At 41.0% G+C, this 12,896-nt stretch overlaps 1 protein-coding gene across 3 annotated transcripts in view; it reads right to left on the bottom strand.

The window, feature by feature from the left end:
• Positions 1-718: 718 nt before the first annotated feature.
• LOC145353363 (uncharacterized) overlaps positions 719-12,896 on the bottom strand; it is a 53,614-nt gene continuing 41,436 nt past the window's right edge. For all 3 annotated transcript variants that reach the window (XM_080204042.1, XM_080204041.1, XM_080204043.1), the window contains one exon: positions 719-3,110. In XM_080204042.1, coding sequence (XP_080060168.1) covers positions 2,848-3,110 — 263 coding nt within the window. In that variant the 3' untranslated portion in view covers positions 719-2,847. The remainder of the gene's footprint in view (positions 3,111-12,896) is intronic.

Here is a 12,896-nt window from a genome sequence, read left to right as displayed (position 1 = left end):
ATTTGGATCATGGCTTTACTGAAAACTTGGCACATCTTCAGATCGGGCACGGAAAGGTGGGAATATAGGAACAGGAGTAGACCATTCAGCCCCTTGAACCTGTTTTGCGCCAATGAGATCATGACTGATCTGTGGCCTAAGTCCATATAACTCCCCGTGGCCCACATCCCTTACTACCTTTGCTTAACAAAAATTGATCCATCTCAAATTTAAAATTAGCAAATGATCTAGCATCAAATGCCATTTGTGGAAGAGAGCTCCAAACATCTATCATCCTGTGTGTAGAAGTGCTGCCTAATATCTCTCCAGAATGACCTACCCCTAAAATTTAGACTATGCCCCCAGTTCTAGAATCTCCAACCAGTGGAAATAGTTTATCTTTATCTACCCATCTTTTCCTGTTAATATCTTGAGGCAGAAGACTGGTTTCATTCTATTTTCAATTCTTCACTTTTCAGGGGATGTTTGTGTTACGTCCATGCCACCCTCTTCCTCTTCTCCTCCCCCACACCACCCCCCCATTAAGCAGAACATGATGCTTCACCACCAACGCATCTCAACAAATCAAGATCAGAGTGAGCAAAACGGTTGATCAACTTCGTACGAGAGCACAACTGATTGGCATGTTCTGAAACGTGAGTGTGCTAAAGAAAACTAAGAATGTCCAATGGAGTCCATTCAGAGAGCCCTGAGAATTTTACATTCATTTATTGAGTGACTTGTTTTAGGCTGTAGACTGAAAATACAACTCCCAAATTAGATACAGAAAATGTTATTACAGCTCTACAAGAATACAATTTGTAGTTTTTATGTTAATCAGATATAAAGCATGTAAGCCAGCAGTATATATCTGTTTAACAGAATGATACTTCGATACTCTTTACAAGTTAAGCTTCTGAAATCCAAAAAAAAATTCAAAGCAGCAGTGGCTCAAATCCCCAACATTTCATTCCTAAACGTTAATAAATTGAGATGCTTAAAATTGACAGATTTCACAGGTGGTTAATGAACACTTTCCTAATTTTGACACCCACTGACAGCATCAAATACTCCCAATTGGCAACTGAGCGTGTCAGGTGGCAAGTGACATGAAAGTGCAATAGATGCGACCTCAAGGCAGTGTTGTCTGTTGAACAGATGTGTAATGCTGTGTTTCCTCACTCCTTATTGGCTTTAGGCAGGACTGGCTATTCAGTTGTTTGGTGGAACAGACCATGCTGAAAAAACAAATTGTCCTGATGAGTGCAAGACAAAAAGCTTTGACAAAAAGTGTCTTTTTTTGTAAAGCAATGCTGGCAATTTAGAGTGGAGTTTTTTCCATTTGGGATTAAGTCCCGTGATGGGGGTGAAGAGTGTTTCCCATTGTGAAGACTGATGGGAAATCACACTGTATCTTCCGGCCCTGACCTATTAGTTACACACCAGTCATATTCCATAGCGGAGGGATAGGCATGATGTCATGCTTCTCACCATCATATTTGGGTGCCATATTTTAAAGGCGTTCCACACGTCTGATCCACTGCTGAAGAAAGAAGATGGCCCTCTGAATGTTCTGAATCTGGAAGATGGACCTCACACAGACTCCGGCAGACCCACCTAAAAGATATTTCCCCACTCATTCTGGGGTCTAGAGTGAACTCTGGACAGTTACTTCATTGCAGTGTTAATGTAAGCCTACTTGTGACACTAAAACTATTTGTTCGGGTGAGTCCCAACTTCTGCCCATAATTGTTCCAGAGATGTTCTGGACTGGCACGTTTTCCTGCTGGCGTTATAGAGAATTGAGTGTTTGGAGAAGATTCCCATTGAGCCTTCCACTGCATCCAATTCGTGGGATGCAAGTCAGTTTCATGCCAGCTTCCAGCGGGTTTTTCCAATTCACCGTGTCAAGGACCAACAGAAGATCTCACAAGAAATTCACGCCAGCGTGAAACTAATTTTTAGATTCCCACTGAATTCTGTCCCCTCCCCGCCAACCCACCATTGAACCAATTGGCTCGGGCATGGGAAAATCCTATCTTTAGTATGAATAGTGTTGAATTGTGGCAAATATTGTGCTTATAACAAACTAGGTTCAGATTCATTCAAACTCATTTTACAATGGACAGAAAATTCCAGAGGTGCCAAACTCCTGCATCAACTATCCTCCAACAGGCCCACTCGGTACATTACATTTGACGACTTCCACTCTGCCATCAATAGGTTCGAAGCTCTTTTAGCTCCCGGGCAATCTTGGTAGTCAAACAAAAGCCGTAACGATTTTAATCTGTTCACAAATGGGTGGAAGGATCCTCACATGAATGAAATATTCCACCTCGAGGGGAGAAAACATCTTTGTTCTTCCATTTGTCACCAGAGATTGTTTTGGGGGTGGGAGCCCAAGAGAAAGGCCTCTGTTGAGGGTCATACTCAAAAGAAATATATTAAACAAAAAGTAAAATATCCTCATGCATACTGCATCAGCAATATGGGTTTCACAAAATTATCCTAAAAATACAGGATACATCTCTCCCCATGAGTAATATCCAGAAAGAAATTTTAATAGCCAAGTCTCAGCAGTTTGCAAAATCATCTCAAAAGTTGCATTCCGCTTGTGCGAATGTTTTGATACCCGTTCCGCGATAAAAATCATGTTTCCAGTTTTAGCTATTCTGTGACTCATATGTCTGAGTATTGCACATATTGAACACACACAAAAATAGAGCTATGGCATTAAAGTATCACTTTACTGATCCTCAGGGTTAATAATAAGAGAAAATCAGGACTAAGCTCTCTTGAGATCATGTTGTTTCGGATAAGAACCAAGCACAGGCCCTTTTTTCCATTTTCAGCATCTTTAGAAAGTGGTCAAAGGGTATTTGTCTGTCTGCTGAAATTCTCTTGGGGATCGCTGCTTTGAGGAGTGCCGCTTTTGTTGCTCTGATTCTCAGACCCTTTCTTGTAATACATTGCAAAATACTGAGGGTGCTGCTTCTTGTAATAGCTTGGCAGGGACTTTCTGAGGTCATGTCTTATGCTGCGAATGGAGCTATTAATAGCAGCCACACAAGCTTTCCAGTCACGCCCATTTTCACCCAAATCAAATACCGGGTAGACTTCTTCAAGAAATTCTGTTAACGGAATAGAAAGAAAATTACAACCACTAATGTAATTTATGTTTTCTTGTATTAATCGCAAGCTATATTCAGACCTGATCCATAAAAACTAGGACGAGAAAAAATTCTTAACCTTACTGTTCTTCAATATATGTTTTAGGTATCAAAATAAATATTATTCCCTTAAGAAAGGTGTTTCATCCATCAGGGGTATTAGCCGTAAACTGAACACCAAAAAACAGAAATTCAATCTAAATATTTAAAACATGTATTTTCTTTTTCTTCCTCCTGCCTGTTGTAATAATTTTCATATCATCCCTTCTCTGTAGCACTTTATTTCAATTGTCCCTCTTTCGCTTCTATGAGGACTTTGTGTGTTTTATTTCCTAGGGCCTTCCTGCTTCTTTTGTCCACTTTGGAAATGCAGTATTTTCAAAAAAAATTGTCAATTAGTCAGAGAACAATACAGCACAGAAACAGGCCCTTCAGCCCAACTGGTCCATGACAACCATGGTGCTATCTCAGCTACTCCCAATTGCTCAGGTTTGGGCCCTACCCCTCTAATCCCTTCCCATCCATGTACTTATCCAGATGCTTTTGAAATGTTGCTATTGTACCTGCCTCAATCACTTTCTCTGGCAGCTCATCCCATATGTGCACTTTGTGTGTGAAGAAATTGCCCCTCAGGTCCCTTTCAAGTCTTTCCCTCTCACCTTAAACCAATACCTTCTAAGTTTTCTATTACCCTTTCCTGGGAAAAAGTTTATGGGCAGGGTCTTCCAGCCACGCTCACCCCAAAACCAAAAAAAATCCTGCCCGAGATCAACAGGTCTTTATTTGCCACATTTGCTGTAAGAAGAAACATGGAATCCTAGGTCTTAGAAAAGGATTATAGATTATAAAAGCAAGAGAGAGGTAATACTCAAGATATGTAGATATTAGAGTAGGGGTTTGACTTTAACACCCATACCATCCCCCTAAACTGCTACTTTAGAGAGAGTGGACTGGAACAGATGGGTTCCTCCTTAAATAAGCAGATTACAGGGGCTTAATCTATCATTTTAACCTGAGGCCTAAGCAGAGGACTGTTACCCAACAAGAGTTAGAACTGGAAGAGGCCCAGCAAGGACTTTGTTCAGTCTTGTTTCCTTATGGAAGAAGAGGAATAGAATTTCCGCACATGCCCACCTTGGGCCTTGCCAGCTTTTCTTTCACCATTACTTGCTCCCACAGGGTTCTCTTCCTGAGCAAAGAATAATAATTGGAAGGATGTGATTGCACTTGAAGGGCAGAGAGGACATTCACCAGAATGTTGCCTGGAATGGAGCATTTGAGCTATAAGAGGAGATTGGATAGACTTGGAGGGACCAATAAATTTTAAAACAATATGAATTTCCCACTGAAAGACAGTAACTGAAGGTCAAGATTTCACATTTTAAGTCTTCTACTGTAACAAATAAACTAAAATCAACATAAACCAAACATTGCTCAACAGGCAACTAATACATCAATTGAAGAAAAGGTACTTCCACACTACCTAACTAATTGCAATGGAGATACAACTCTTTTCACCATGCAGCACACTGCTGGCAGATATAAAATATTACAAGATCCAGCACCAAGATATTTCCAGCTTACCAGTAGGCTCCCTGCAACGCTAGGTTAAACCTCCCAGTATCCTTTGAAAAACATCCCACAATGCCTGGGTCAAGCGACTTCCACTGCCAAGTCCCACCTCAGTGATTTCTTGTTCCTCAAAGCTCCAAAAGTCCTGTTGGTTTCTTTTTTTTCCCCAGAGAACAACAGTCATCAGCATCGTGCTTGGCTGCTAACAAATCTTTTCTACTTTTCATCAGAGGTGCGGTATCTCTCGCTCTGTGTCTCTGTATCCAAAAAGCAGCTGCCCATCTTGTGTAAAGATGTACAAACCGTCACTTTATTTTCAATAGGTCATCATTTCGTTTTTCATGATCAGATAGCAACCATGACCACCAGCATCCCAGTTCCCCCACATTATATCTAGAATATCCTGTTTCACCACAAGTTAAGGGGATATTTTAAAATATAACCATCTCGTAAAGTCTCACATACGTGACAACACAATTAAATGATCCAATTCATGGCAGAATGAAATTTACCTCAATAATCTTGTTAAAAGCTTCATGTATGTTGAGATGTGACAAAGCCCAACCTGAAGAAAACATGCTAGATCTAGCCAGAGTCTCAAGATAACTTGATCCATAAATCACATTTTACATCAAGAACAGAGGCTTCAAAGAGAACATAGATATATTCACAAAGGCTACAATTCAAAGATGGGCCAAGGGTTGGATCAGACTGAAAGCCGATATACCAAGCTTCTTTCAGGAACTGATATAAACATGCTCATGTGTTGTTTCTCCAAAAGGAACATGGAAGGTGCAACAGCCACTCAAATGAACTCATCTGGAGCTAGACTTAATAAAGCAAAGTTAGTAGAAAACCAGACTTGATGGCTGTGAAGAAATTGTCCAAACATCATAAAACTAATCTCCCCTTGGCATCTTATGCCCTTGGAATGTGACATTTTTGAAATGCCTCGACTGAATCCAGTCAAGGTGCAAAGCCTCCACTTAACAATCCATTCCTTTCAGCAACCAAATGATCTGTGAAAGCTCCGAAAACCAACTATTCCAGTTTTAACACTTAATATTCCTGACAGACCCAAAGAAATGGCTTCCTCTCCTTGGAAAGCTCATGTACTGTGACCAGTACTGCAGCATCACATTTAAACAAGCACTGCCACTAAAACAAACACTTTAAATACAACTTTAATTAAAATTTAAATACTTAATTCTTTTCACCGGGTGCCATATTTCCCCATTTGTATTTCCCACTCAAATATCCTCAATGAATTTTCATTTTACCCATACTTTTCAAAAACTAATCTAGCTTTGAACGTCCTGTAGTAGCACCCCTACCTCTGAGCCAGAAGCTCTGCGGTTAAATCCCCCTTCAGAACTTGATGGCCACGGAAGGTATATTCATAACATGGCCAAACAGGTTGCTAATCAGCTTGTAAATCCTTCCAATACACTTGATGGCAGGTAATTAGAGAGTGAGAAAGCTTCATTTTCCTTTATTGTTTCATGAGATGTGAGTGTTACTGGTAAGGCCAGCATTTGATGCCCATCCCTAACATTCCTTGAACTTCATGGCTTGCTAAGCAGTTTCAGAGGGCAGTTAAGAGTCAACCACATTGTTGCAGATCTGGCATCACGTCTAGACACAGTAAGAAGTCTGACAACACCAGGTTTAACTCCAACTGATTTATTTGATAGTAAACTCACAAGCTTTCAAGGTTCCCCTCTTCGTCAGGTGAAGGAAGAGTTCTGGCCTCAGACAGAGCATATAAAGCACAGACAGATTACAGATTACTGATTAAAATGTGAATCTTTACACCTAACCTGCTATTCAAATCTTAAAGTGGCTGACAATGTGAGTGAAAGGAGCACTGACATCTCCACATCACGTGTAGGCCAGACTAGGTAAGGACGGCAGATTTCCTTCCATAAAGAGCACTTATGAGCCAAATGTTGTTTTTAATGACAATTGTCATTTACCAAGAATGTTGATCCAAAGGAATTATTTCTTAATTTAAACAAATCGACGTTACAGAGGAAAAAAATTCCTGTCTGCAACCTTACCCTTTTAAGGTGTGTTGAATGCTCCTTTATTGGTAGGAGTGGCCACAGGAGCAATAGTCACGACAGGGGTTCCAAAACAACTGCTTGAGCACCTTTTCTTCTGTAGCTTTCTGCCCAGAGTTGTTTAAACCTGGCCTATAATAATCTCCAGAGGAAAAGTAGCTTTGTCTTAAAATGCACTTTACAGAATAGACTACTCTTTTTAAAACATTACAGCATTCCTTCCCCCTGCCCAGGAAAAAGGTTCCCATTTAAATTGGGTTGAACAGATTTGCTGAAATTCCTCAGCAGAACTTCAGCTTGGCAATCTAGGGCTGTCCAGAGAACAGACGTCTGGACAGTAGAGGAAATACAACCTCCCAAGATATCAGCTCCTTGTTTAGGAAAAGTCCTTTATGGAAGAAAATCTGCCAGTCTGAGCTGGTCTGGCCTATGTGTGACTGCAGACAAACAGCAATGTGGTTGAATTTCAAATGCAGGGCAGTTAGGGATGGGCAATAAATGCTGGCCCAGTCAGCGACACCCATATCCTGTAAAAATGAATGAATATAAAAAATGACTTTACAATCTCCACAATATAATTCGACAATGGAAATAGTTTTTGTAAGTGATTAGGTAGTTCTGAGAGTAGTTTCAAAGAAACTTGCTGGGCTAATAGTATGTGTCACTGAAGTCCTCTTTCTTAACAGCTCTTGAAAGAAAACTAAAAAAGACAGAAAATATTTAATAATTTGAAGTGAAGAAGAATAGAAAATGCCAGATATCCATCAGCATCGGGAATGAAAAAAAATCAACACTTTGGATTCAACAATTCATCAGAATTCTGATGGGTGGGCTGGAAATAATAAAGGACAATCTGGCTACAACTCAATTTTTACAGACGCACCACAGAAAGCATTCTTTCTGGTTGTATCACAGCTTGGTATGGCTCTGCTTTGCCCAAGACCGCAAGGAACTACAAAAGGTCATGAATGTAGCTCAGTCCATCACGCAAACCAGCCTCCCATCCATTGACTCTGTCTACACTTCCCACTGCCTTGGCAAAGCAGCCAGCATGATCAAGGGCCCCATGCACCCCGGACATTCTCTCTTCCACCTTCTTCCGTCGGAACAAAGATACAAAAGTCTGAGGTCATGTATCAACCGATTCAAGAATATCTTCTTCCCTGCTGTTGTCAGACTTTTGAATGAAAGTTGATCTTTCTCTACACCCTAGCTAGCATTGTGACACTACGTTCTGCACTCTCGTTTCCTTCTCTATAAATTGTCTGTATAGCACGCATGAAGCAATACTTTTCACTGTATACTAATACGTGACAATAATAAATCAAATCAAAGTTTGAGGTGCAAAATTCAAATCTACTTACGGAAAGGTACAACAATTGGGTTTAATTTCTGTTTAATAAGCAGAGTCTAAAACAATTTTAGCTGTAATGCACTGCATGCAATCCAACAGTCATTTCAAATGGGAATTTGATTAGTAATATAGATACAGTAAAGATACAAGGCCAGGCAGCTATGAATCCAAATGGAGAAAGAAATAGCATAATGCAAATTAAGTTTACAGAGAGAATCCATCAAGAAAATTAAAAGAACAACCAAGGTTTGAAATTGCTAAAGTCTCTGATCAAACAAGGATAAAGATGATACTCTGCTCCTTAAGACTGTACAGCCATGTTGAACACCAAAAAGCAAAAAGGTTGGCCATGAATGGCATCTACCACAGTCACTCAATTCTTTGCTTTCCTTTCTAGGGGCCACACGTTTACTCTGTCTGTTATATATCAAATATCACTCAGGAACCTTGACCATAAGAAGGCAGGGATTCCTGATGGTCTTTGGAACCCTCGAAAATTTGATCATAAATCATGAAGTGAGCGGGAAGGTCAGTTTACAAGAACTCATGGAAATGAGTAAATTTTCACAGGGCTTGAAGTTCACCTTCTTCCAATGTGATTCTGTTGCAGTTATCTTTGTTCATCCCCAATTTATATAATGTATAGATTTCTAGAGGTCTAGAATACAAGAGCAGAGATGTACTGCTGAGGCTGTATAATGCTCTGGTCACACCCTATTGGATAGGTGTGCTGGTCTTGGAAGGGATCCAGGGGAGGTTCACAAGAATGATCCCAGCAATGAAGGATTTGTCACATCAGGAGCGGTTGAGGAGTCTGGGTCTATACTCAGTGGAGTTTAGAAGGACGAGGGGGGAGTCTAATTAATACCGAGAGGGCTAGATAGAGTGGACGTGGAAAGGATGTTTCCACTAGTGGGAGAGACTAGAACTCAAGGGCACAAACTCGAAGTGAAGGGATGCTCCTTCAAAACTGAGATGAGGGGAAATTTATTCAGCCAGAGGGTGGTGAATCTGTGGAACTCATTGCCACAGAGGGCTGTGGAGACCAGGGCATTGAGTGTCTTTCAGACAGAGATCAATAAGGGGATCAATGGTTAGAGGAAGAAAGCAGGAGAATGGGGGTAAGAATCATATCAGCCATGACAAAACGGCAGAACAGAGTTGATGGCCTGAATGGCCTAATTCTGCTCCTATATCTAATGGGAAAATAGAATGAGCAAACCTGACAAAAATACATTTCAAGTTGGCTCATTGGCAGAATTGCAGCCTTATGGAACGATCAGCTGATCTACAATGGCATTTCTCACAGGTAGTCTGGGCTCAGTAACGCTTGGCTGCTCTGAGCCACTGAGTGAGAGCAACGTTCTGGAACAACATGTGGGAACACAATTCAGGGACTTACTGAGATCAGTTAGAGGCTATTTATTTTCATTATTGGGTCATCTGTCTAGATTGGCAGCTATTTGCATCATTACCCTGTTTTCCCCAAAAAAATTGTTCAGGTTACTCCAAACATTAGATACTATAACCAGGCCAAAAACCTTCCATAAAAGGCAAATAGCAAATCACAGCCAAACCGGGTGTGGCGTGTGTTATGGAACACAGGCTGAATTTTCAGGCCATTCTTGCTGGCAGGAACTTCTGATCCTGCCAATGGCAACACCCCCACCATAGGTTCCCCAGCAGTAGAATGTAAACAACAGGAAAATCCATTGGCAGCAACAGGACTGGAAGATCCCAAATGCAGGGCGCGTCAAAAGACACTGTGGACAGGGGAATTCCACCCCTTAGAAAACTTTATATCAATAGATTGCTGGAAATTTCAGTACAGCAGGATACCATTCAGCCAGTGACACCTTAAATATTCAGTTATTCCATACTGTAATGCTATCTATCTTGGCCTTCAACACATCCCTGAATTTCACCCTGACCCTAATAAGACTAGGAAGTTAGCACAGTTTGTACCTGAACAGAATGTTCTCAATACCATATCTTATCTAAAAGCATCCATCTAAAAGCTTCAGAACAAAAATTCATTTCAATGTACTTTGGCTCTACACAGCAATTATTTACAGAGTTTCTTTGCAGCCGCCAGCTCTTCAACAAATGTCACCAAATGCACTCAGACCCTGCTGTTTAATTTCTAGCTAGAGAACAAAATACTAAAGTTTCTACCACTGTTTGTCTGGAAACGGTTCTCTGTCCTCATTCTCAATGCAATTCAGGTCATGTGCGGTTAGTTTAAACTATGCAGGGAAACATGTTTCCATAATCGACAGTTCTCCACGTAGCCTCAACATAAGTACTATTTGCCATATTAAGAGGAGAAATCAACATTCTTTCATGGAACAAAATGTATTTCCTAACATCCTGCTGTCAGAGCACAGAAGGGAGGGGGCAGCTTTTAAATTTACTGCTTGGGTGGTCATCTTGGTTTAGCTCAATTGGCTACTTTGTGATGCAAAGCAAATGTCAACAGCCTGAGTTCAATTCCTGTGCCAGCTGAGGTTTTTCCTGAAGGCTCTGCCTTCTCAACCTTGCACCTCACCTGAGGTGGTGATGATCCTCAGGTTAAATCTCCACGTGGGGCAAAAGCTACTGCTCCCTTCCAGGTCTTTCAAACATCGTGATTATCTTTAACATCACGTACGCTTCAGATGTTATGAATCCTTTACTGTATAAAACCTGCCCTCTCAGGTGGACATAAAAAATCCATAGCTCTATTTCATTCTCCCTGTTGTCCTGGTCATTATTTATCCTGCAACCACCATCACCCAAAAATTAATTATTATTTTCTGTCTCATAGAATCCCTACAGTGCAGACACAGACCATTCAGCCCATCTAGTCTGCACCAACTTTCCAATAGAGTATCCAGACCCTATCCCCATAACCCCACATATTTACTCTGCTAATCTGCCCTAACCTATACATCTTGAGACACTACGGGACAATTTAGCATGGTTAATCTGCCTAACCTACCCATCTTTGGATTGTGAAAGGAAACCAGAGCACCAGGAGGAACCTCACGCAGACATGGGGAGAACGTACAAACTCCCACACAGCCAGTCACCCAAGACTGGAGTTGAACCCAGGTCCCTGGCATTGTGAGGCAGCAGTGCTGCCACTGTTTTGTTTGCTGCTGTTTCCCTTCCATTACAGTAAGAAGCCTCACAACACCAGGTCCAACAGGTTTGTTTGGTAGTAAACGCCACTGGCTTTCAGAGCGTGAGGACCAAACAAACCTGTTGGACTTCAACCTGGTGTTGTGAGACTTTTTAGTGTGTTTACCTTAGCCCAATGCCAGCATCTCCGCATCATCCCTTCCATTACCACAGTGACTGCGCTTCAAAAGTAATTCATTGGCTGCAAAGCACTTTGGGATGCCCTCAGGTTTTGGCACAGTGGCATACAGTGGTTAGCATTGCTGCCTCAGTGCCAGGGACCCAGGTTCGATTTCTGGCTTTGGTCACTGTCTATGTTGAGTCTGCACGTTCTCCTTGTATCTGCGTGGGTTTCCTCCGGGTGCTCCAGCTTCCTCCCACAGTCTGAAAGATGTGCCGGTTAGGCATATTGGCCATGCTAAATTCTCCCTCAGTGTACCCAAACAGGTGACAACTAGAAAATTTTCACAGTAATTTCATTGAAGCATTAATGTAAGCCTGCATGCAATACTAATAAATAAACTTTAAATGGCACAACATCAATTCAATTTTCCTCTCCGTGTCAAATATTCATTGACAATGTACACGCAAATTCAGATTTTGTTTCATGATTATTTTCCTTTATCAACTATGGCAGATTTTGGGGAAAAATGTGAAATGAAGCAGATTTTATTTTTATACTTTATAATGATTGGATTGCAGTACTCTGAGAATTTGAGGAAGAGACTGGGTTTTATCTAGCTGAAAAGCAGAGATGATATTTCTTTTGCATCCAATATTATTATTAGCCTGTCTCAATTAAAATCTTCCCAATGGTGACAAATGTCACAGCACAAAACCATCCTAAAATTCTGAACATGCAAATGATTAATGCAGAATAAAAAGCCAACCTCTGCATGGTAGGGAAGTCTTTTTGAGGCAAAGAGATCTCATAAGCACTACACTGAGGTGCTTATATGCAGATGTGTTGCCCATCCCTAATTGCCCTTGAACTGAGCAGCTTTCTAGGCCATTTCAGAAGGCAGTTATGAATCAACTACATTGCTGTGGTTCTAATGTCACATGTAGGCCAGACAAGGTAAGGATGGCAGATTTCCTTCTCTAATGGGCATTAGAGAAGGGAATCACAAGCAGTGATGGTCGTTGTCAGAGTAACCACTACTGGGAGTATCTGACAAGCGTTTCAAGATTTTATTAATTGAATTTAAAATTGCGCCAGCTGTTGTGAGATTTGAAGCTAATGTCCCCAGGAAATTAGCCTGGATTACTAATCCAGTGACATGAGCTCTGTGCCACCTCTTCCCTTTAAACAGTCGAAGCAAAATAGCTCAGATATTCAGGGGGCGATGGTGACAGGGAGGAGGAAAATAAATATTTTGTTTGCTGACAGAGGTTTCGGTTTCATTTGCTTCATCATTTTGGATGATAAGAGCAAGTAATACATGTGCAACAGAGCGGTGGGGTTCTCCCTCATGTTCTGGTCAATAATTATCCTTCAACCAATATCATCTAAAATGCTTGTTATTGAAGCCATCTGACTTTAATTCCTATCATATGATTGACGGAGGCATTCAAACATTTGAACTCCAATTCCTA

This window comes from Carcharhinus amblyrhynchos, chromosome 15 (assembly GCF_965287045.1).
Source record: "Carcharhinus amblyrhynchos chromosome 15, sCarAmb.v2.hapA, whole genome shotgun sequence".
NCBI classification, from domain to species: Eukaryota; Metazoa; Chordata; class Chondrichthyes; order Carcharhiniformes; family Carcharhinidae; genus Carcharhinus; species Carcharhinus amblyrhynchos.
This window is presented reverse-complemented; position numbering and strand designations above follow the sequence as displayed.